This window comes from Haliotis rufescens, unplaced genomic scaffold (assembly GCF_023055435.1).
Source record: "Haliotis rufescens isolate VD_foot unplaced genomic scaffold, xgHalRufe1.0.p SCAF_15, whole genome shotgun sequence".
NCBI lineage: Eukaryota > Metazoa > Mollusca > Gastropoda > Lepetellida > Haliotidae > Haliotis > Haliotis rufescens.
In genome coordinates, this window is record NW_025963835.1 from 16,839,460 (window position 1) to 16,863,367 (window position 23,908).

At 40.4% G+C, this 23,908-nt stretch overlaps 2 protein-coding genes across 4 annotated transcripts in view; one reads left to right on the top strand and one right to left on the bottom strand.

Annotated features, from left to right (window-relative positions):
- The window catches only part of LOC124138697 (serine/arginine repetitive matrix protein 1-like), a 29,284-nt gene extending 23,955 nt beyond the window's left edge, over window positions 1-5,329 (bottom strand). For all 3 annotated transcript variants that reach the window (XM_046505492.2, XM_046505493.2, XM_046505491.2), the window contains exons 1-2: window positions 5,256-5,329; window positions 145-2,722 (exon numbers count right to left, since the gene is read on the bottom strand). In XM_046505492.2, the coding sequence (XP_046361448.1) occupies window positions 145-2,722; window positions 5,256-5,320 (2,643 nt within the window). In that variant the 5' untranslated portion in view covers window positions 5,321-5,329. The remainder of the gene's footprint in view (window positions 1-144; window positions 2,723-5,255) is intronic.
- A 202-nt stretch (window positions 5,330-5,531) lies between these two features.
- Window positions 5,532-23,674, top strand: LOC124138696 (zinc finger CCCH domain-containing protein 13-like). Its single transcript, XM_046505490.2, has 8 exons — window positions 5,532-5,566; window positions 10,008-10,079; window positions 12,620-12,722; window positions 13,735-13,802; window positions 15,423-15,492; window positions 16,213-16,422; window positions 17,309-17,518; window positions 19,259-23,674. Exons 1-8 carry the CDS (start codon window positions 5,532-5,534, stop codon window positions 21,083-21,085), a joined length of 2,595 nt encoding a protein of 864 aa, XP_046361446.2. The 3' UTR covers window positions 21,086-23,674.
- Window positions 23,675-23,908: the final 234 nt, after the last annotated feature.

Consider the following 23,908-nt stretch of genomic DNA (forward strand, 5'->3'; position numbering starts at 1 on the left):
GTTAAAAAATTGTATCATGTCAAAATGACATTTATTATATGAAAACCCACATGGCTAACTATCTCTATGGATCTGCACAACTACAAGAAAATCAATTCTTAATGTTAACATGGTTAAAGCATTGATATATTTGGGTGTTCTTACCGAAGACGATGCCTCACAGTGCGGAGATTCATTAACATGGTTGAACCCTGTGAAACTTCCTGAGTTCTCCTCCTTCTTCACCAGTGGTAATTCCGGCACAAGACGGGGCATGTCATTCATATTCTCTTTTTCTGTTTTCCGCTGCAAATCGGAAATGTCGGAGGTGGACCGTGGGTAGAAGGGAGCCGTCAGAGGAGTCCGCTGCTCAGGCTGGTGTGAGCTGCTGTTGACTGTGTATGACGGGATCGGGGCAGGTGCGTGGGTGGTTACCATCATTTTGACCGGAAAGGTGAAGGGGTTAATATGACTTGGGGGCAAAGGCTTGGCTTGGGATGTAGCTAGGCGAGAGGCTAGCTGTGTCTCTCCTGCAGTTGAATATGGCTGGCCCTGGCCTGCAGGTTGGAAGGTAGGTTGTGTGTCATGGCGAATATCTGTTTTACGATCTTTCTTTGATCCCTGCTGCCCTTCGTGTGGATGTTGACGGGGTGTAACACTGACTTGTCCCTGCGCTTGTGAAAATAGTACATTTACTGACCTGGCTTCTTGAGTGGAACTGTGAGCAATAGAGGATGGTAGCACTGAGGGCATATCGGTGTATCTCTGTGCCGGAGAAGGGATACACTCATTGGCGTATCTGTGATGAGTTTTGGTGAGATCAACAGCCGGCTGTCTTGACCGACATGTAGGAGGGAGTTCGGGGTGTTTGTGAGCTGGGGGAGGAGAGCTGCCCATTCTCTGCTGCTCTGGGGTCTGAACTGGGGACACATGACCCCGGTAAGCTGATGTGGGTGAGGGTGAGAAGCGTCCAAGGGGTTGGGTCAGGACAGGCCCTTTGTCCTGGCTGTGTGGGCCTGGAGAGACATGTCCGTGGATCCTGTGAGCTGAGGACACTATGTTGCGAGTCGGCACAGGCGACACCTTCCCCTGTGCATGAGACACAGGGGATATGTGGCCCTGTGTTCGATGCCCTGCATGGGAGGGTGACGGTGTCCTGTGGATTGTCTGTGGGGAGGAGGAATGGCCGTGGGTTCGATGTCCAGCATGGGAGGGGGATGGAGTTTTGTGGATTGTCAGGGGTGAAGAGGAGGGGTGTCTTGCATAGGATGAAGGGGGTATGTGCTCTTTGGCTGGTCTAGTTGAAGATGGGGGAACAGGTGAAGGTGTGCGTCTGTGGCTTGAATGATGACTTCGGAGCTCTGCTTCTAATCTTTCAGCCAATTCACGAGACATTAGCCCTGGATTCTCTCCTAATGACACAATGACTTTCTGTAGACCCTCAGATGAATGAACTATTCTCACACCAGGCGGTCCCTCTCGGACTGACGGAATCGATCCTGATAATGACACAGTACCCGCAGATGATATAGGTGGAGCACGACCAAAGGATTGCGAATAGACAACAGTGTTGGGAACATTGTTCAAAACAGAGCTGGTATACACCGGCATGTTTAAGTCAGTTTGTTGTGGAGCTGAACTATTTGCTGACAATGCTGTATTAGGTCCTTCCACAACAAAACCCCTTGGCTCTTCTTTAACTTGCCTCCCAGGATGAGGCACATGGCTCCGTCGCGGAGACACGGATCGAAATGGTACGCCACCTTCAACGATATGAGAGGACTGAACACTTTTAGGAGACACAGACCTGAAGGGCAGCGCTCCTCTTTCCCCAGCTGGTATGTGAGATCTCTGGATGCCTTTGGGAGAAACTGATCTGAACACTACTCTTTCTACATGAGGCTCATGAGATACTTGTCTGCTTTTTGGTGATACAGATCTAAATGTTATATGATCCACTGGACCTTCAGCTGCCTGGGCACCAGGAGGTAGTCTGGTCTGTATATGGACTCCCGGTTGTCTGATGGTCTGGGCCTTTCGTTGTAGCTGAGACTCTTGTAAGTGTCGGATCGTCTGACTGCTGAGTCTACCATGATGCTCTTGTTCCCGAGATGGCGGTACGTTCCTAACCACAGTTCTGTTGGGAGGGGATGGAGAACTGGCTGGGGACTGCGTCAGCGTGCCGGTGAGGGCAGAATGAAGCAGAGGTGGGGGGTAACTTTCTGACAGGGCTGATACAACTTGTTGCGTGATTCGCGACGGTGATATATCTCTGCTTAAAGAGGCACTCTTTGTATGTGGGGGCGAGGGGATGAAGGAACCCACGGGGCTCGCTCGGTTGGGGATGGGGATCACTCGGTCTTGTGAGACAGGGCTCCTTGCCATCAGGGCTTCCAACGTTGACTGACTGGCTTGGGACTTGGGCATCACATCGCTGAAATCATGACGATGCACGTCTAGCTCGTGTTTCGGTTTGGGAAGTGATGTTTTCAGACGCTTCTTGTGATGTGCTGCTTCCATGGATGAGGTAGATGTTGAGTATTTTGTGGAATCAAAAGGGGAACTTTCATGAAAGGTATAAGCCTGGGATTCAGAACCACTCGGTTGAAGTTTTGGCTGGGATTTTGAATGGTGAGATTTTTTCGACTCTTTATGTCTGTGTTTCTCTGTGTCCTTCACGCCATTTGAACCACTATCAGTAAAGGTATCATGGTGGTGTCGTGGGGCAGACTGGATGACCATCCTACGAACACAAGCAAGAGGGATGTAACGATATACTAGTATGAACACACTACATAATTGCAATACATTTTGACCAATGCGTTAAACAATGTCAAATGTTGATACAATAGTATTGAACAAGTGTCTAAAAATGTTGTTTACATCAGACGCACATAACATGCTTAACAAGAATACAAAATTATCACACAGAAATATAAATGTCAACGCTAAGCTTGCTAAGAATGCATCCTGGTTAAAACAGTTCAAGAACAAACAGCCACTACTTCAGTTATCGACATTTTGTTTCAATACATGATAAATAAACTGATAAAACATCTTTTTTTACGTTAAAAATTAGATTAACATCCCAGTCAGCCTTTGTTCAGTTTCAGCATGAGTCTTGAAGTTTCTAATATGTATTGTTAGCCACTGTATATTCCAATAAATTAACATAACATTTAAATTGTCAGTACTCCTCCCGGATCATCAACACATACTATACTCCTGGAAGCATAAACAAAGTACACAGCATGCAAAATCACATGCACAATGGGACATCAATCCTGTGAGGAGGAATAAATATTTCCTGATTGAACAACTTTGCAATATTCTTCCTTACACTATCATAGTATTTGCCTTAATCATGGTCTACCTCTCAGCAAATAGCTGTCAAGTCACTATAAATAAATATGGCATGCCAGCGGTAGAAACTAACATTTTAAGTCCACCAGCTTATAATGATATCATACAGCAAAGCCCTTAAAAATTGCAAATTTCTAGTTGTCCTTATGATACCTTAACAACTGGGCAGTTTGGCAAGAGCTACAGGACTAGTGCCAATTTCTGACACTCCATGACAGTTTTAGGCTTTATGAGAGCCTTCCAACCAATTTACAGAAGTGTTTTCTACTGTTTTCCACAGTTCCTAATTAATTGGACAAAAAGACAATACCAGATAATTACCAGTACTTGCTGTGGTAGGTATGACAACTGGGTTCACTGCCATATTCACTTAAATTGTTTAATTAACACTAAGGTGCTTAAACCTGTTAGTACAAACATACCAAATGATTAACGAGCTGTATCTGATTTCTAAAGTCATTAATGCATTGAAGGGATACCGTATTTGACATAATAAGTGCCCAGGGCGCTCTCAAAGTTAGAAATAGGGGGCTCTTATAAGAATATTATTTTGGTGAAAAACAACAGAATTGAAAGATCATAAATTTCGTGGTTTATGCTGACAGCCTGAAATGTTTATAAATATACGACAGATATATTTTTTCCAGAATTTAGTTTCCCATAATTAAGAATGCATATAACATACATATTATACACGAATAGATAAGTCCTGTGTACATTGATCAATCGGAAGGGGTGCTAATTGGGATTTTTCACAAGACAATATATTAGCAAATATCGCCGTGGGCGCTTATTAGAGCGGGGCCCTTATTACGTCAAATACGGTATACATGTATCTAGGATTCTAGCCCTTGTCAAGCCAATTGGATTTTTAATTTTCTTTTAGTTTTTTGTAAAGTTCCTAGTTTCAGAGGTATTTTAACACTGCACTTTATGCCAAAATGTAAATTAAGCATGAAGTTCTCTTCTTCTTTTTTGGGAGTCCTGTTAGGGGCAAACACATGTCACTTCAACCAAGCATTTCGCAATATTCCAGCAATATCACAGTAGGGGACACCACAAAATGGGCTTCACACCTGGGTCTTCGGCTTGACAAGCAAGCACTTTAACCACAAGGCTACCCCACTTCCCCACTTCGACCAAGTCATCATATTTGTTATAGCTATATTAACATCATGAACATGATTTGAGAAATTCTTAATTTACATTACATTTACATCAACTACTGCAATAATGTATGCAGTTGTTTTAAACACTCTTCTGAAACTTCTCTTTGTTATCTACTGTAGACAATATAGGTATTAATCATGCAGCCAATACATTCATACCATTCTTGAATAAAAATCATAAATATGCCTTAGTATGTTAAAGGTCTGGCGTCTCAGAACTTTAACAATGACACTTAAATCTTATCACCATCAACAGATTTCATCATTGGTGGTACCTGAAAACAGTGTTTTAACAAAATGGTAAGACCAGGTAGTAATATGATATAACCACAAGTACCTCTTTACCAGTCCCTCTTGAACTTTGTATTAGCCAGCAAGTGTCATGCTTATAATTAGCACAACTTCCCAGATGTCAAAACTCGGAACTAAATATAGACGGTGCAGTTACACCTTCATCTGCTTGTATAGTGTATAAACTTTGAAATAGGAGGCAGCGTGTACCATAACATGTTTGATAATGCACACCAATCACCTATTCAGGAAACCGCATTAACTGACTTCCATATTTCAACGCAAAACGTTGAGTTAAGTTGACAGCGGCGTGTATGGCAATACATGCTCCAGTGCCCGACTTTACGCATATGCAAACTGCATGAACCTTCCTATATATGCAGAAAATAACAACTGCCCCTGGTGCATAAAGCATGTAAAATTGTGACAGCATACAAATCAAGTAACGCTTACGGCCGCTTTTGATCTGAGCCATCCTTAAGATTGTGGAAATGTTCTGATGTTTTTCTGTCCGCCATTTTGTAAACACCATCCAACTGCGGGATTAGAAAAGCAAGGTGCGCGTATTCCCGGGTGAGCACAACAAAATTTTGTGATTCGTTTTGTACTCGTTTAAAGTTCATACAAATGCAATAAAATGAATTTAGGGGGATATTATTTTTTATTAGAACTGGGGATCACAAATAGGACCAAGAAACGTCAGTCGGATAGTTACTGCAGATCGTAAACATGGCAGCTCGCAGTGACAGCATCGGTCCAGACAGGTCAGCAATCTTGATTTAACAAGCATTTAGAATAACATAGCTCTTTATTATATATGTCGAAGCGTGTGTTTTATAATGGAAAATATCTGCGAAGTATATTTATGTCAGATATGTTCAAATATGGGTAAATGAAAAGACTTTCACCTTCAACGTCTTCAAAGTAGGTTTCAAAGTCTTATGCAATCCACAGCTGATTCGGCGTTCATGTTGACTGTTGTTTTGACTATTTGCTGGTTCATGATAGGGTAAAAGTATAACATCGTCAGACGTGATTCTGATGCAGGCTGACAACAAGGGAACTGTTTTGATGTTTACTCAAATGAATTTTAAGTCAATGTTTTGATGACGTATGCTTCTCGCCACAGTCTGTTCAAATGAGGACATTGAAATAAAGGCCGTTAGTGAGATGCTGTCGTGCGTTAATTAGGGTATTTCTTTTGGGGTATTTTACCCCTTACTGAGAGCACCAATTCCAATTAAGTCCAAACGTTAATTAGCCTACACTTTACCACAGTGTTGGTGCTAGCACAAATATAAGTACTCATATAGCCTCGCGACACGTGTTTCCGTGGTATTAAGAATAGCATTACGATAAACCAACCCGCTGACTTCGACAAGCAATAAATGTGAAATAAATCGTAAGAACACTCGCCTTTACACCATTTAATTACAAGGAAACATCATTTTGTCCACAAATGCCTCCGTATCGGCTGCTGTACAATAGCGGCCATTTTTACACAACATGTAGTGACGTCATATGTTTCCGTGGTAAAGTTCATCGGGTCAAGCTACGGGTGGTTAGCACACGCCACAATGTCAAAGTTCTTTGGAATCGAAAGTAATGTTCCCAAGGCACTTCCAAACGTAACAAAATGCAGATAACACTGTACTGAATTATGAAATATGAAATAACTGCCACTGATCACAAATTTTCAGATTATTTAGTTTTTGATCATGGTCATCACAAATTTCGTTATTCTTCTTGGTGTCTGCAAGGTAGACCGTGACACGGACAGAAAAACACATCATGTTGTCGATGAAAGGAGATGTCACAACAGTATTTTAAATGCACCCAGTGTTCACAATTTCAATGCATGCACTGTCCCCACTTAGTGAATTCAACATGTGGACATCGTCTCAGTTCATCTGGCTGAAACTTTCCGCATACACAACACTTTTTGTCATCATCGTTGTTAGATTCAAAATCTGATTGGTCGTCGCTTGAGATAAGGAGCTTATCAATCCCAGATGGTCCAGGTTGTTGGGATGACATAATGTCCTGCTTATCCTTGCTGGTAGACGTGGTAGTTGGTTTAGTTGTCTTTGGCTTCGCAGTTGATTTTGATGCCTTGCTTCCTCCGTTTGTTGACTGTTTGGACTGGTTGATGTAAGCCGTGACTTGACATGATATATCTGGTTCCGTAATTGCTTGTCCACCAACGATCTTATGGATAGAACGTCTGGGCTTCGATTTTTTAATGGTAATAACAGGAAGATGATCTTCAAAAAATTTTGAATCTGAGGGCTGTTCAACGATGTCAGGATATGTAACTGAAATTTCTGCAGCTTTTTCCAACTGTTGATTGGCAAACGTAGATGGCTTCAGGAATGACTTGTCAATTGCCGTTGGGTCAAATGGATAAATACCACATTTCCTGAAAGCACTGTGCAAGTTACTGGCAGACAGAGAAATCTCGTATGCCTTACAGGCCAAAGAACAGACGCTATATCGGTTAACTGTTCCAGAATTTGACCGCTGCCATTTCCTACATTCTGAACTGAAAATCTTGGTGAAAGGCCCAAAGCACCCAACATCCATCGGCTGGAGAACATGGCTTGTGTGAGGTGGTAGAACAAACAGGATTATCCCCTGGTCAACAGCGTAATCTATCAGATGAGGGGTGATGTGAGACCTGTGGCCGTCATATAGCAGCAGAGTTTTCTTGTCACCTCCGACTTTGGCATATTTCACAAAATGGCTTGTCAACCATCGCTGAAATATGTCTGTATTGGACCATCCCGTCTCGCTAACAGTTCCACAAGTTCCAACTGTCGAACCATCTAAGAGGTCATCGCGCATGTGTGAACCAGGAAAAATGAAAAAAGGTGGAATCTTCTGACCCAATGCATTGCCGCATCCCAAAACAGTAACTGTAGAGGATTTCTCTGGGCAGATTTCATTTGGAACTTCGTCTGCAGATCCAACGATTTGCGGTGAAGAATGTGTGAGATTAATTCCCTTCTCATCGACGTTGTAGATCAGCTTCGGGCTTGACTTTAGGTCATACTTGTCAAGAACTGCTTCAAGTTGAGAAAAATACTTGTTAATGCTCTCCTCAGATGTGGCAATGGCTCGTAGTTGAGACAATCCCCTTGGTCGTCGCAACTTCAGTTCAGGCCATCTTCCCATCAACCCATAAAACCACTGCAGTGATAGTGATTTGGAATAATTACTACGTTTCTTGAGATTTATGGCATAGTCAGTTCCAAGACAGATAACCTGCGCCCAGGTATATCCATACCCTACTGAGGCCATAAGCTTTATGTGGTCGACAAGGCGTGCTTCTTCTTCTTGGGAAAATAATGGCCCTGGTCCAGAGGACAAACATTCTGGGGAAGTAATGCCTTAGTTCTGTCCCTCAGAGTCTGGTCAGGCACAGAGTACTTCCTGGCTGCTTTGTAGACAGAAGAACCTCGTTCAACTACTTCCAGATAGGCTTCTTTCAGTTGTGTTGGACTATAAGGCCGGTACTGTCGTTTGCGTCTCGCAGGATTATCCTACAAACCACGATAAACGATATAAGATATGGCCCTACTCAGCTTCCATAGTTTTAAAAATTGAGCGGGTATTCCCCTTAGTAGTCATGTGATACACATTACTGTTTACATCAGCTAGCAGACGAACTTCTCTTGCTGAACTTACGTGTTGAATATTTTTTACGATCTCATTTTTTATAATGGTACAAAAAGTGCATTACGTGCAGAAGGTTAGTTTTAGTTAGTTTATCGTAATATAAAGCTGTACTTACGCAAATAGATGCAATTCTGAACATTTTTCGCTCAGAGCTGTCACGATCGAGTTGTCAATGTAAACAATCGCTAGGGGGTGCAAATCCGTGCGAGGTGCGCGAGAAATGACGTCAAAAAAAAATACCACGGATTGGTGAGTACCACGGATTGATGTGTCGGCACGGTACCTAGTGGTCAGTCCTGAGTATTGACATTTGTGCGCATACATGTATGACAGTCACTTTTTCTACCTTGAAACTAAAAATTCAGTAAAAAAAGTATTGATTTACCTGACATCACCATGGATGAGTGAAAAGTGGTTACCCAATGAAAAATGTAATAACCCAATTAAAATAGAAACCCTAGAGTAAAAACTCAATTGCTCAAAAAGTTATGTGGAGCTCTGATAATGTGCGGGTTGGAAATGACCGATAGAAATAGCAATTGCTCAGAGCGGAACTGTGCTCCACAAAGCAATATTAGCACATTGGTGATTATAAGCCTCTGTTAAAGTTTGGGAGTTTGTGCTAAGATCGCTTTGTGGGACAGGGCCCTGCTGTCCATTTTTGGCCAATGTTTAGATGTTCTCTTCCGAAACCTCGTCAAGCCAGATATAAACAACAAACACACATGTGGCTTCCCCTGTGGCACTCGCCAAGGCATTTACTCTGCACTGAAATTTCCTTTTACAAACCCAGTAGCATCACTAGCCTTGATCCATATAATTTCAGAACCACGCTAGTCACCGACACTGTAACATCTTACTGTAAGATACATGCATGTACCAGGTACCATCCATGCTTTGTGGCACGAAACCATCCTCGTCACTGTGACGACATTTGTCTTGCAGCAAGACTGCCAACACCTGACAAGAGAAAATGATTATAACCATAATGCACAGGACATAAACATAAAATAAACAGACCGCCCTGTGACGGCGACACCCCAGGAGCGATTGAACTACCCAAGCTTTACAATTCCTATATATACCTCTCATGGTTGCGCCCTCTACCGTGAATAACCTCCCTTTATAACTGGCTTTACCTTCAGGAGAAATTAATTTCAGTCTAATTCACTCTGTTCAACCGAATGAAATTTCATTTATGCTAAGATAAGAGACACAGACGTAACATGTACATGAGACGGCCTACCTATGGCCAAACAGAGACTATCTGTGTGTAATTAGTTTAACTATCTACTGCTTAATTGTCTGCACATCTTATTATTTGTGTTTACAGATAAACAATTTGGGTTTGGAATGACTTGAGTCCAACTTACTCGTCTCCCATTGTGTCACATGATTAAAAAATTGATCTTTTTACCTTTCCAGTATAGAACATATTTCACAGTGTTATAAGCAATTTCTGACAAACTCTAATCCGATTCCCAATGCTAGTTTCCATATTCTGTATGATTAGCATTTGATTTGCAGCGTCCTGCAGGAAGAGCTTGATGTCCTGAGAGCTATCTACATCCATGAACTGACGATTGACGATGGTGAAAGGTGAGATGGGATAGACACACAGGAGAGGTTTTAAACTATGTAATCATGTTAGTCATTATGACATGGGGGCAATTTGCTGTGAAGAGTTGTGTCCCCTGGGCAGCCCAGAAACCTACGATTGTGGGTTCGAGTCCTGGTTTGCCCTGATTATGTTTCTAGGTCAGCACCATTCTCATGCTTGTGGGTTTCACAAAAGTGGTTAAGAGACTTTCATCACTTCAGGCTTTACTTGCATTGATATGACTGGAATACTGTTAAAAGTGCTGTTAACCCCAACTCACACTCACTCACTCACTCACTCACTCACTCACTCACTCACTCACTCACTCACTCACTCACTCACTCACTCACTCACTCACTCACTCACTCACTCACTCACTTTCATAATTTGACTATTTGTTTCAGTGTTGGTGTTTTTCACTGCGTTTTCCAAAATTTCCTTTTGATATCATGATTTTGGTTTGTTATGGTATTTCCTTCTCGTACCTTTTTAGTGTTCTACATATTATCCATCTTCCCGAGGCAAGGGAGTTAACTGACTTTAAAAGTCCAGTTTCCACCCTTGCCGAACTAGGCTGGAATTCCTGGGCTCGATCGTAGCGCCACCAGTGGCTATTATGAGTTATGTCCCTTTTAGCCTCTCCCATTGACCAATCAGATTCCATCTCTCATATCACTTCCATTTGCTTCAAACAAAACGGCGGCGTCCAGTCAAGACGATCTGATCGATTATCAAGATCTATATTGTGATAAAACTTTGCCAATTGTATCAAATCATGTTAGTACGTCGATTAACAACATGAAAAGATTTAGAAAACTGGACTTATATAGTCAGTTAACGCACTTGCCTCGGGAAGATGCATATTATCATGATTATGTTTTTATGGGGATTTCCATGTTGGAAAATCAACCATTGATGCACTGAACTTTGAGTGTATTTCCTACCATGCTTACCAGAATATGTAACATGCAAACAACAATTTAGTTATTTATTTTCATGATTCAAACAGCCAAACATCTTTGCATCGCCAGAACTCACAATGTAAAGTACCGTATTTGACGTTATAAGCGCCCTGCTCCAATAAGCGCCCGCAGCGATATTTGCTAATATATTGGCTAGTGAACAATCCCAATTAGCACCCTTTACGATTGATAAATGTTACACAAGACTTATTTATTCGTGTATAATACGCACACGTTTTATATGCACCCTTAATTATGGGCAATTTATTTCTTGAATAATATATCTATCGTGTATAATACACATATATCATTTCAGGCTGTCAGCATAAACCACAAAATTTACAATCTTTCGACTCTGTTTTTTTTCTCACCAAAATTATATTCTAATAATTATATTTCTAATTTTGAGAGCGCCCTGGGCGCTTATCATGTCGAATACAGTATTTGCTTCTATTCTAAATTTAGATTAGTGTTGGACACCATATTTTGGGTCTAGAAATGACCTGCAAACTGTGTGGTTTGGAATTTAATACAGGGGACCTCAATAATTATTTTCAAGGGACCTTGCAGGAAATATGGGGATCCTGTAAACAATGGTAAATTAATTAAATGGTGCAGTATACTGTAACGTAACATGCGATAGTTACTTTAATTACAGGACCATATGTTTCTTGTCAAGAATTTGGTACAAAGAATATAATTGTGCTTTCCTGGATGTACATTTCGTCGGCACATAAAAACCCTGCAATTGTTTGTCTAGAAGAGTCCGAAAAAATAATCTGTCCCTATGAAATAGAGGCCCTCCTCTGTAAAAATTTAAATGGTTGGTCCTTAGGGATAAAGACGTCAATGAACAGTCCCAAACTATCCATATATGGTTGTGTTTAACATAATGATCATGTGGGGCCCGATTTAAGGAACTTGATTTAACTTGCACCAAGTGCATGTTGTCATGAAAACCTAGTTGCACCAGACAAACCCAGATTGCACCTTGGGCCCATCAATTTATCAAAATTATACTGGTTTAAGTATTTTTATTTTTATTTTGATAAATTGATGGGACCAGGGTGCAACCTGGGTGTGTAGAGTCATCAGAGAGCCGAGATCATGTTTGTTTCGACAGGTTTACATATCTTTATTTTAAATAAATATGATCTCAGCTCTGTGATGATTATAAAACGTAATGGTCTTGGAACAAGTGCACATAATCTTGAAGTTCCCACTGTTTGATTTTGTCAAGCCCGATAAAAGATGACAAATTACATGTAAAACAGGTATTAGTGATGTAGTATGGTAAATAAACTTTAGCGATATTGAGAGTGTTCAAAGATCGTTTTTGTGTGGAAATGTACATAAGAGTTAGTCAGGCACAGATCTGAATTTTATTTACATGCACTTGGTACATGTGGACATAAATATTAGGTTGCACATTTCAATAATTGGTTGCACATTTCAATAATTGGTTGCACATTTCAATAATTGGTTGCACGGGTGCATGTTCATCTAGTTAAATAGAGCCCTGTCATGTTTGTTGTATTGAGGGGAAAATTCTGTGATATCTGTGTTCTGTATTTCAGTGGTCAGCCATCAGTACTGCATCTCAATCTGCACCCTGCAACAGGGGACGATGTCACCAAACAGTTCGTTTGCATGACCCTTGTCTTCAAGCTCTCCGAAACTGTAAGAGTTTTCATATTTCATGGGTAACCTTACAAACAGGTTACCATGGTTACTGGTTCAGGAATCCTGTACTTTTAATCTTATCAACAGTGTGGATAGTTTCTCACAATATCCATCACTGGATTGGCTGATCAGACCCGATTGTTTCCAGGCCTCCGTGATTTAGCTGGAATATTGCTGAGTGAGGCGTTAAACAAGCAAACAAACAAACAACATTTGGATTGACCCAACCTCATACCCAATGCAACAACTCAAAATTTTGAAGCCCTAAGTTTTTTGTATTTAATCCATGCATGGTCAAAAAGACACCAATTAACAGTGATTAAATATGTATTTATATTTTGCGGTGTGTCAATTTGACATGTGACGAAGGGGCTAATTAAAACCCTTGAAAACAGCTATGACATTTCATGCAACCTATCAGTGTTTGCTTGAGATAAATGTCCATAAGATATTTTCATGATTTGATTCTTCTTTATGTTTTCCATGATTACCAAATTTGAAAAATATCTTGAGGCCTTTTTGGACGACAATCAGTCAATGTACCTGTGAAGATCCGGGGTAGAATAGGTCTTCAGCAACCCATGCTTGACATAAAAGGCGACCATGCTTGTCGTAAGAGACGACTAATGGGATCAGGGGGTCAGGCTCGCTGACTTGGTTGATGCATGTCATTGTATCCCAATTGTGTGGATCGATGCTTATAATGGATTGTCTGGTCCAGACTCGATTATTTACAGACCGCCGTCATATAGCTGGAATATTGCTGAGTGCGGGGTGAAACAAAAAAAACAAAAAACGATCAGTAAATGTCCTAGAAAATAAACCGATATGAAACCAGACTAAGATTAAGTGAATACCTTGCGGTGAAAAGATGCCATCAAGGTCAATATACCCGGTACATTGATAAATAAACTTGATACATGAAGATCACCATAATTAGTTTCATCCTAGTGTCCAGTTGTTGTGTACTGTTCTATGCACTGTAATGCACTGTTTCACTAACTTTCAGTATCCAGATGAAGTTCCAGAAATCATCATCAAGAATCCAAGAGGCCTTGCTGAAGAGGAAGTTCAGAGGTAAATATTATAGAAGAAGGATGGGAAGATGTCTGGAAGTTTCTGTTTAGAGATCAGGGTTTGATTTCCAACAATGGTACTTTGTGTGAACATTCTTTGTGTTGGTATTTTCTCCATACCACACATTTCTAGTAGATGATGTACCATATTTGCCATAATAAGTGCCCTTGATGCTTAGAGAATTTACAAACGGAGGAGCTTACTCAGTGTTACAGCGTTACTGCTTTCACATGGTAAACTGTCAGAAATTGGCACTAATGCTGTAGTTTGGCAAACTGCCCAATAGTTAAGGCGTCAAAGGGACGATAAATTTGCCATTTTTATGGGCTTTGCTATATGTTATCATTATAAGGACTAGTGGACTGAAAACGATAGTTTCTACTGCTGGCTTAACATGTAAATCTGATGGCTCTTTGTTCTTGACTCTTCTATTCCTCCAGTTGTTTGATAGAAATGATGGCACCAGTTGTTTTATTTCCGGGGCTAAAACAAATGTTGTGGTTCTGATTATCATGATTATGTCAGATTTTGAATTGTTCTATCATGACATCATCCTGGAGATTCGAACATGAGCTCGCAACTTGATGATGTTTGTTGGTGCATGTGGAATTCCCTTATACAATCTATATATAGCACGGGAATTACCTTCCTGTGACGTAATGCGTTGTAACCGGATGTAGCATGTTTCTGAATACATGAGTCAAATGAAGACTTAGTTTTTGATTTTTATTAATCAATCAAGCTGATATTAAGTATCTTGACGCTGATTGATCAAGTGAAACATGGTGTCAGAAGTGGCTGATTCCGTTGATGAACTTTAAAAGCACGGTAAACGCCTGACATTGCAGATATTTAGAACTTTCAAACTCTTATCAAGAGTTTGTTGTTGAGAACACGTTGATTCCATAATGGCGTCGTAACACATTCCTGCACCGCAAGAAATGAAACTTACGGGTGATGTTTCCACTAACTGGAAGAATTTTAAAGCAGAATGGGACTTCTACGTTATTGCTACTAAATTAAATGAGAAAAACAAAGAAATTCAGGCTGGAGATTCGAACATGAGCTCGCAACTTGATGATGTCGTAATTATTTTTAAGAGGGAAGTGTCTATTTAGTTGTTCCCCATAGATGTAGCTGAAAAGTGCAGATTTATGTAACGGCCGATCGATTGGTGAGATATGATAATTAGTAATGGGAGAAAAGGTGCAGACATTGCACACTTGCGACAGTTGTCCTTGTGTCTGGGGGATGGAGGTTGAAGTTTATGGCAGTATTGCTCCCAGATCTGGCGGGTAGCCGTGTGCACGGAAGCTATGTCCGATTTTTTAAAAGTACTGATTTAACTTCGAAATTTTACTGCATCTGCCATCTTTGTTTATTTGACTTGCTTACTTTTGCCATTGACTTAATTTAATTACATTTCTTGGTGTGAATGTTGTCCAAACTGCACAAAATTGCGTAAAATGCAATCAAATGTTTAAAAAATTTATGGGGGGGGGGCATGCCCCCAGACACCCCTAGACTTTTCCTCTTTTCTTGGGAAAACCTGCTCACATCCCTGATTATTAGAAGTTATTGAAGATGTAGATGATGCTGAAATGATGTTGTCTACTCCAGACTACAGGAGGACATGCATGACCTGGCTGAAGAAAGGACAGGTGGAGCCATGTTGTATGAACTTATTGAGGTGGGCACTCGGTCACTTAGAATGTAAAAATGTTGTACACACCAGCCACATTCATATGTGTGACACACCCATGGGCATTCTGGGTAGGAATATGATTCCCCAGCAACCTATGCTTGTCATAAGAGGCGACTAACGGGATTGGGTGGTCAGGCTCACTGACTTGGTCGATGCATGTCATCGTATCCCAATTGCATGGATCGATGCTCATGATGTCAATCCCCGGATTGTCTTGTCCAGACTTGAGTATTTACAGGCTGTAATCATGTAGCTGGAATATTGCTGAGTGCTGCTTTAAACAACAAACAAACAAACAAACAAACTCTCGGTGAGTTTATCATCACAATGTACCCTGGGTACAAAACGATGTACTGACTTGTACCCAGATTTTCGTTGCTGTATCGTTGTATACCCAGACTATAACTATCACAATGTACCCTGGGTACAAAACGATGTACTGACTTGTACCCAGATTTTCGTTGCTGTATCGTTGTATACCCAGACTATAACTATCACAATGTACCCTGGGTACAAAACGATGTACTGACTTGTACCCAGATTTTCGTTGTATACCCAGACTATTACCATCACAATGTACCCTGGGTACAAATCGATGTACAGACTTGTACCCAGATTTTCGTTGCTGTATCGTTGTACATCCAGACTATATCCAAGTGTCGCCTATCAAATAGATCTCTGATAAAATCATGTCCCAATGTCCAGATGGCCAAGGAGATCCTGACGGAAGGCAATATCCCGAGGTGCCCTTGTGTTGTGTGCATGGAGCACTTCCACGAGGGGGACATGTTTACACGCACTGACTGCTACCACTACTTTCACATGGCCTGTCTGGCCAGATACGTGGAACACGCCCTCACACAAGAACCTGATGTCAAGGTCATGCATCTCAACAACGAGCGCCCACAACCCAAGGTAGGCAGGGGACCAGGGTCCACTTGCACAAAGCAATCTTAGCGCTAAGATGATCTTAACTCCCATACTTTAACATAGGCTTACAAAAGTCTTAGCGCTAAGATCGTTTTGTGCAAGTGGGCCCAGGACTCTCGACTTAGAAATACATTTGTTTCTTCCAGGGATTGATCTAGGATTCTAAACTAGAAGCTCTTAGCAGGCAGTTACGGAAAAAATCATGTTTTAGGGCTCATTCCACTACTAAAGAATCTTAAGGACATCCCATTACAGGTCACGTCAGAATAACCTTTTATGACTTTTGACTGTACAAATGAAATACTAATAAGATGTCGACATTAGCTAATCAGAAAGTAGTTTTCTCGAGCTATGTGGCACAAGTTTCAAACTGGAGACTTCCTTTCAAGATTAAAATATTTTGGCAAAGGTTTTGATTCAAAATTTGAAAACTGAGCAAAAGAACATTCTGGAATGTCTAAAAGATGCCCGATATTGTATGGCAGTACTTCCCACTGGCTATGGAAAGTCTCTTAGTTTTAAATGTTTATCCCATTGAAGTAAGAAATAGATTATGATAGAACCAGTCGTACAGCCCGTAACAGTCGTTCGGAATGCCTGGTGTTAACCTTTTCGAGGTCGTAGAATTAGAAAACACATTCTAACTGTCACTTTCCTGATTTGGTAAGCAATGCTCTTATTGGTCGGATGAACAATGATGAAAGGTCATTCTGACGTGACTTATAATGGGATGACCTCAGATCTTTGTTTAGCGGTAAGGAGACGCAGATCTGGTTTTACTGAGATTGTCCAAATCCTGTTATGTTAGTCAATCAGCTTGTGACAAATTATTTGGTTTTCTGGAATTCCTTCCTCACTTCTCCTCATTCAGGTGGTGTGTCCTGTTTGTCGAGATGAGATAACCTTCGACCTTGATGAGTTGAAGGAAGCCCCTGCAGCGGATGCTGATGCGGTCCATTACACTCCCTCGTCTGCGATGGTGCAGCTGCAGCGGGACATGGCGGATCTGTATGCCAAGCAGAAGGCCAAGGGAGGAATCATTGACCTGGAGGCAGAGAAGAACAGATTTCTCGTCAATGAGGTAAGCAGCTCGAAAACAACTCGGACTCTTAAGTACATTTGGAACTATATTAGAAATGAGTGGAAATCTTATTTCACTTGTAATCAGAGTTTGTAGCTAGTCCTGCTTGACAAAGACTATAAAATGTTAACAATGTTTTAGTGAAGTTCCTGTTTATTTTGTTTTCAATTTGCAGCAACTGGTTATGCAATTAAAGCCCTCAAATGCTCATAGTCAATGAAGACTAACATCATTGGATGTTTGACCGCCTCTGTGGTCTCGTGGTAAAGCGTCCGCCCGAAGAGCGGAAGGTTCGGGGTTCGATCCCAAGCCGCGTCATACCAAAAGACGTTAAAAGATGGTACTTGTTGTTACCCTGTCTGGCACTCGGCATTAAGGGGCTAAAACAAGCACTGGCCGGAGTCAGTATACTGTGTCTGAGTGGGGTATTCATGTTAAATTGCGGCATGGTATCTCAGTGAGCTAGAACTATAAATCGGCATCAGTCTGGACTAGTACAAGCAGCCACACAAACACACACACGTACATGCACGTCGCTATATAAGTGCAATAATCTTGGACGCGAAGTTAAACCCCATTTCACCTCACCTCACCTCATTGGATGTTTACTTGTCCTAAGCGAACATTTTAAATGGTCATCGTAGTTGTGACTTAAGTCGCTTATTGATCTATATATTGTTGATTATTATCTCCCTTGCGCCATATCCCAAGAAGTCATAAGATGTACTATTTGTTGAATATCGCCCTTAAGGGTAGGAATACTGGAGAAGTTACTTGAAATAAGTCTACATTTTTAATTTTTTGTTTCATGCTGACTAGTGATTAGGTTTTTACTGCCTATAATTTAATTGTTTTGATTATTCAAGAAACATCCCTCAACTATGAGATGATATGTATGTGCGTTGTCACTTATAATTGGTGTGGGGCACAGGAGACCTAGTCATCTAACTTGCTGTGCAGAGTTGCATCCCTTTGGCACGCCAGAAACCTAGAATCGTGGTTTCATATCCCATTTGGAACCGATTAAGTTACTAGGTTTGTCAGCATCATAGCCCTGCTTGTGGGTTACCCAACCATGTGTGTGTCTAAAATCTGCATCGCCTCAGGCTTTCCTTCTACATCAAGCGACCGCCTCCGTGGCTAGTGGTAGAGCGTCTGCCCGGAGAGCGGAAGGTCCGGGGTTGAAGAGATGCTACTTGTTGTTACCTTGGCTGGCACTCGTCATTAATGGTATCTCAGTGAGCTAGCACTATAAATCGATATCAGTCCGGATTAGTTAAACCCAACTCGCTCTCCACTCATCAAATGACATTGATATATGAAATATTGGCTTCAAAACATTCTGAATATTTTCATATTTATGCAGTCCACTCACAAAAGCAAGAAAAGTGTGTTGTTATGTAGCTGTAATATTGCTTACTTTGCACTTGTTTGTCATAAAACAACATGCACTCACTGATAGGTCTGGAACGTGATTGCCTACGATTCTATTTCCATTGCATTCCTTTTCCTTTAAGGATGATGACGAATTATGTGAATATGCATGGGTGGGAATTCTGTGCATTTCGTTACATCAAGGGTCACTTTTGGGATTCATACCACTGCAATATATGCATAAATCATATATACCCTCAGACTCAAGGCTAACATTGAAAAAAAATAATTTCATCCCTGAATTTAGTTCTAGAATGATTTTTTGACTGTTGACAAAGGTATTTATCAGTCTCTATTTGTTTTCAGGAAACAGTCGTAAACCTCAAAGTAGAAAAAGAAAAAACAGATGAGAATGAACACGAGAAGCAAGCCAAAGATGCAGATTCTAAGTCTGAAATGACCAAATCGGATCATCGACATCGGCAAAATGATAGAATTGTTGCAAAATATAAAGGCTATCCAAGGAGAGATAGACCAAATAGTGGCTATCAAGGCAGAAAGAGTCCAAACAGTGAACACATGAACTCCACAACGGAAAGTAAACAGAAAGGGGGAGACAACTCTCAGAAAGTGGATAGAGTTACTTCCCATGTTTCTGAGAAAAAGTCACACGATGGTGGGCGGAGAGAAAGAGACAACAATTTTGGTAGAGAGAGAAGAAAAGAATACTATGGAGGAAGAGACCGAGATAAATGGAGAAGAAGAAATGATGGAGAAGAGAATCAGAGGGGTGGATCAGGTAGGGATCAGAGAGATGGAAGAAGATTTGAAGGTTATCAGAGAAATACTGACAGAGAGAGAAGGGAAAAGGGCAGGAACGACCATTCAGAGGTGAAAAAGGATGCTTTTGATCATTCTGAGATGTTGAATGAAGTTGAAAATGTTGAAAAAAATCATTCTAAACCAACAAGAAAACGATTTGTGAGGAATGGGAATAGGAATTCAAATAATGCTAATGAAATGGACAGTGTTGTGAACAATGGTGAAATCCCCTTGGGTAAAGAAAGACCAAGTGAGGATATAGTAGTGTCCCCTGAATCAGAATCAGGGATGGGAACACAAACTAAAACTGAAAGAAGAGGTCAAAACTACAAGGACAGAACTAGGATGGAAAATGGGGAGTACAGGAAGAGTAGTCCGAGAGATTGGAGCAGGGAGGCAGGGGATGGGTTCGGCAGGAGCCGACGACACCCTCAGGGCAGAGATAATGATCACAGTGAAAACTGGGAGGAGGAAAGGACTGATCTAGGTGGTTCAGCTACAAGAGGGAAACAAGAGTCTGATCGTGAAGAATCCTTTAAGAATGAAAGTCAGGAGAGAGGTCATGCTGAGAGTGGTGAAAGGATTTATAAATCTTCTCATTCTGAGAGCCGGAACCACGAAGGGACTGATGTGGAGAAAAGTGATGGCAAGGCCCCTAGGAGTCAACAGAGGAAGGACCATAGAAGGAGAGATGGTCCAAGACAAGACGGTCAGAGGAGAGAAGAGTTTGAAGAAGAACAGACATATAGTAATAGAAGTTATGGGAAGGCAAACTGGAGAGGTGATAGATATTATAGTAGCAAACCTTCCCAAGGTAGGAACTGGACTCGAGGTAAGGCTGATTCCGATGGGCAGGGTCAAGGACATCTAAAACAGAAAGGTCAGGGGTCATCCACCACAGAAAACTGGGACGACGAAAGAATACATGTTCCTAAATCTGCAAATCATGATTACAAAGGTTCTAAAGCTGGTACAACTTTTTCAAGAGGTCGAGGTCAAGGTCGAGGAGGTCATTCAAGGTCAGGTCGAGGGAGAGCTAGAGCAAAAGATGAAGAAAATGATGGCAACAAAGGAATGAATGTATACAATGAATTTAAAAAAGACAGGAGATACGACAGAAGGTACGAAAGAAAAGAATTTCCTCGTACTAAGGATTATCATGAAAATTCTGAATCTTCAAAAGAAAACAGTAACCCTCCAAATCTTGAAAACATGTCCAAGGTACAGGGCCCACCTCCAGGCATTAATTCACCACCAGGTATACATATAAAGGGCCCCCCGCCCGGTTTCAATGCTAGTTCCGATAATGCAAAAGTATCTAGTGAACAGACCTCTCCTATCAAACCCCCCCCTGGCTTCGATTTCAGATAACGCACCCTGTATTTAGTTTCTGTCAGGAACATATCAGTATGTGTTGCATTTAGTTGGTTCTTGATATTTTGTTACTTATTGCAAGAGTTTTGTCTATTGCTCTTAAATATTATCTCCAATATGTTTAGGTATAAGGTTGTCGGTCGGGTACTTGTTCTACAAAGCCTCAAACATTAATGGTGTTAGCATCATATGTATTGCATTTGTTGTTACTTCAAATGTTGTAAATGTTAATCAAATTATATTATCATAGATTGGAGTATGATAAGAGCAAACTAATCCCATGAGTCTTTCATTATAGCAATCTCTTCAAGATCAGATCCTAGTTCTCGCTACTGCTAAACAAAGATCTGAGGGTCACGTCAGAACGACCTTGAGAACTTTGACTGACCAATGAAATGAACAAGAAGTTGATATTAGCCAGTCAGAAAGCAGACTGGTTTCAAATCCCTTTTCTGATCTGGCAAGTGATTGGTTGGATGAAAGGTCCTTCTGATGTGACCTGTAATGGGATGTCCTCAGATCTTTGTTTAGCAGTAGCAAGAACTAAGATCTAATATTAACGAGATTGTCATTTTAGTTACATGTAGTGATCAGTAAAATTTCAGTTCTTTGTCACACGTTTGATATCCATGGCATTTATATTGTATTCATTATATATTGCAGGCCTCAAAGTTTACATTTTTACCAAGTAGCCATATGGCTACAAGTATTTTTTCCAGGTAGCCAGTGTTAAAATCAAGAAGTCAAGCCAATATTGTAGGTAGCCAAAAGCATTTGATCAAATAACTATTACAATATGTACAAGTTACTGCACTAGTCATGGAATTGTATATTAATTGAAACTGTACTTGATTTTTGTTGCTTTTGACTCGAAGAATGATTCAATTTATGATACTAGATTAGTTTTTGTCACAACTTTGAGGCCTGTATTGAATTCGATATTAATGACAAGTTCCCTTGTTCTATTGCATTTATTCTTGTCTGCACCAGCTGATTCAGTATATGATATCAGGATATCAATAGTATAATAATGTCAGCGCTTTCAGAGAGCTGTGGAGAGTTCCTGAAACCAGTTTGTATTTACAAGGTAAATTAACCTGGCACCATGAAATTTCTTTTGGTTAACAACTTCTTTATTGTTTGTAAGCCTTATCAGGGCGACTTCTTGCGCCTATATCAGGGATGAAGGGTCAAGAAGTGCTTTAGTGCTTTTAGTTTTATTCTGGAAAATCTCTGAAACACATTAAACTTGTGTATAGTTTTAATAGCAAATTGTTTTTTCAAGTTTCTAAACCTTCAGGGTACATATTACGACGAATATGGTAAGTTTACTGGACCTTTGGTGTGGTAATGAAGGGACACAACTCTGCACTCTGAAGAAGCTAAGGGACACAACTCTGCACACTGAAGAAGCCCTCCTCTCTTGGTTTTTAAACTGTTGAGTAAAGTGTAAGGTAACAAAGGTAACACTACAATATTTTCCAGTTTAGTCAAGTTTTCCAAAAGGCTTTATTTGATATTTCTATATTTTTTAAACATTTTGTTAATTTGTCATTTCACATTGTATACTACTCAAAAGAAGATAAGGAACACCCAATTCTTTCATGTCACTGTATTTAATCTGTCATAATCTGTTGAAATGACTCTGTTGATTCACATTAGTAATACGAAAGAAGTGGGGGTCTGTACCTTCTTTTAAATAGCATGTTAGGGAATATCTGTTTGATTTGTCTAATTGTTGGTATTTTACATACTTTGAAAATGTTTTGGTAATGTTTGTTAGTTATTTGGAAACGTTCATAAGTAGTGTAATGCATTAAAATATTCCTGCTCTCCCAGTAGGATCACACAGGTATTATGTATATAGCGTATTAGTTCCACAGTCTAAATTTTTTTATCATCTACGTACATGAAAGTATCGTCTACGTAGAAGATACTTAAATCTACGTAGATGATACTTACACTTACGTAGATGATACTATAATCTATGTAGATGATGCTTCCATCTATGTAGAAGATTCTTTCATCTAGGTATCAATATTGTCTCGAGTAATCGACACTAGTTCCGGGTCAGTTATATATAACCACTGGCTTAATTAATAATGACCGATTTGTTTGACTTGACATGTCTTTACTAAGGTATTATCTAAACATTGTATAAAGTAAATCTTATTTCAATATGTGGAATTTACTGGAGAATGACACACCCATACTCTCTTACAACCGTAATAAAGAGAGGAGAGCACAAAACGTTATCCAAACTACAAACAAATAAACTGCTATAGATCATTATTCAAAATTTTAGCGAAATCACATATCAACCAAAACATGGTTAAAGCCGGAGGAATATGTTGATCCTCATGATTTCTCCATGACGGAAATTAGGTTTAAGAGGTAAAACGTGAATATGAAGGGGTTAGAATCATTCAAACTATAAACCTATATCAAAGCGATACTCGTCATCATCCTATATACAGTGATCGCTCGCTATTGCGCTACCAATGGGGTCCAAATAATTGGTGGGCGTTATAGACGATGAGCCGTTTAACCGAGGCCGAGGCGGGGGAGCGCGCTCGGCAAATCTCAAATCATCAATAGGCCTATGTGTTTATCTCACGTCACGTCAAAATAGTATATATTTTTATGGACCTAGATCTACCTGTAATATCATTCATTTATTAAATCTGTCATATTTCACAATGTCTGAAATACGTATTCCATTCTAATTTATCATTTTTTATCAATAAATTAAAAAATTATTCACTATTTCCCGCGATGTTATTGAAAATAAAATTCTCGGACACACATTTCGACAACGGG

Coding starts and splice junctions, on each gene's coding strand:
- LOC124138696 (XM_046505490.2), top strand. CDS start 5,532: ATGGCAGCTCGCAGTGACAGCATCGGTCCAGACAG. Junction 12,723..13,734: donor TCTTCAAGCTCTCCGAAACT/GTAAGAGTTTTC, acceptor ACTAACTTTCAG/TATCCAGATGAAGTTCCAGA. Junction 13,803..15,422: donor GCTGAAGAGGAAGTTCAGAG/GTAAATATTATA, acceptor TGTCTACTCCAG/ACTACAGGAGGACATGCATG.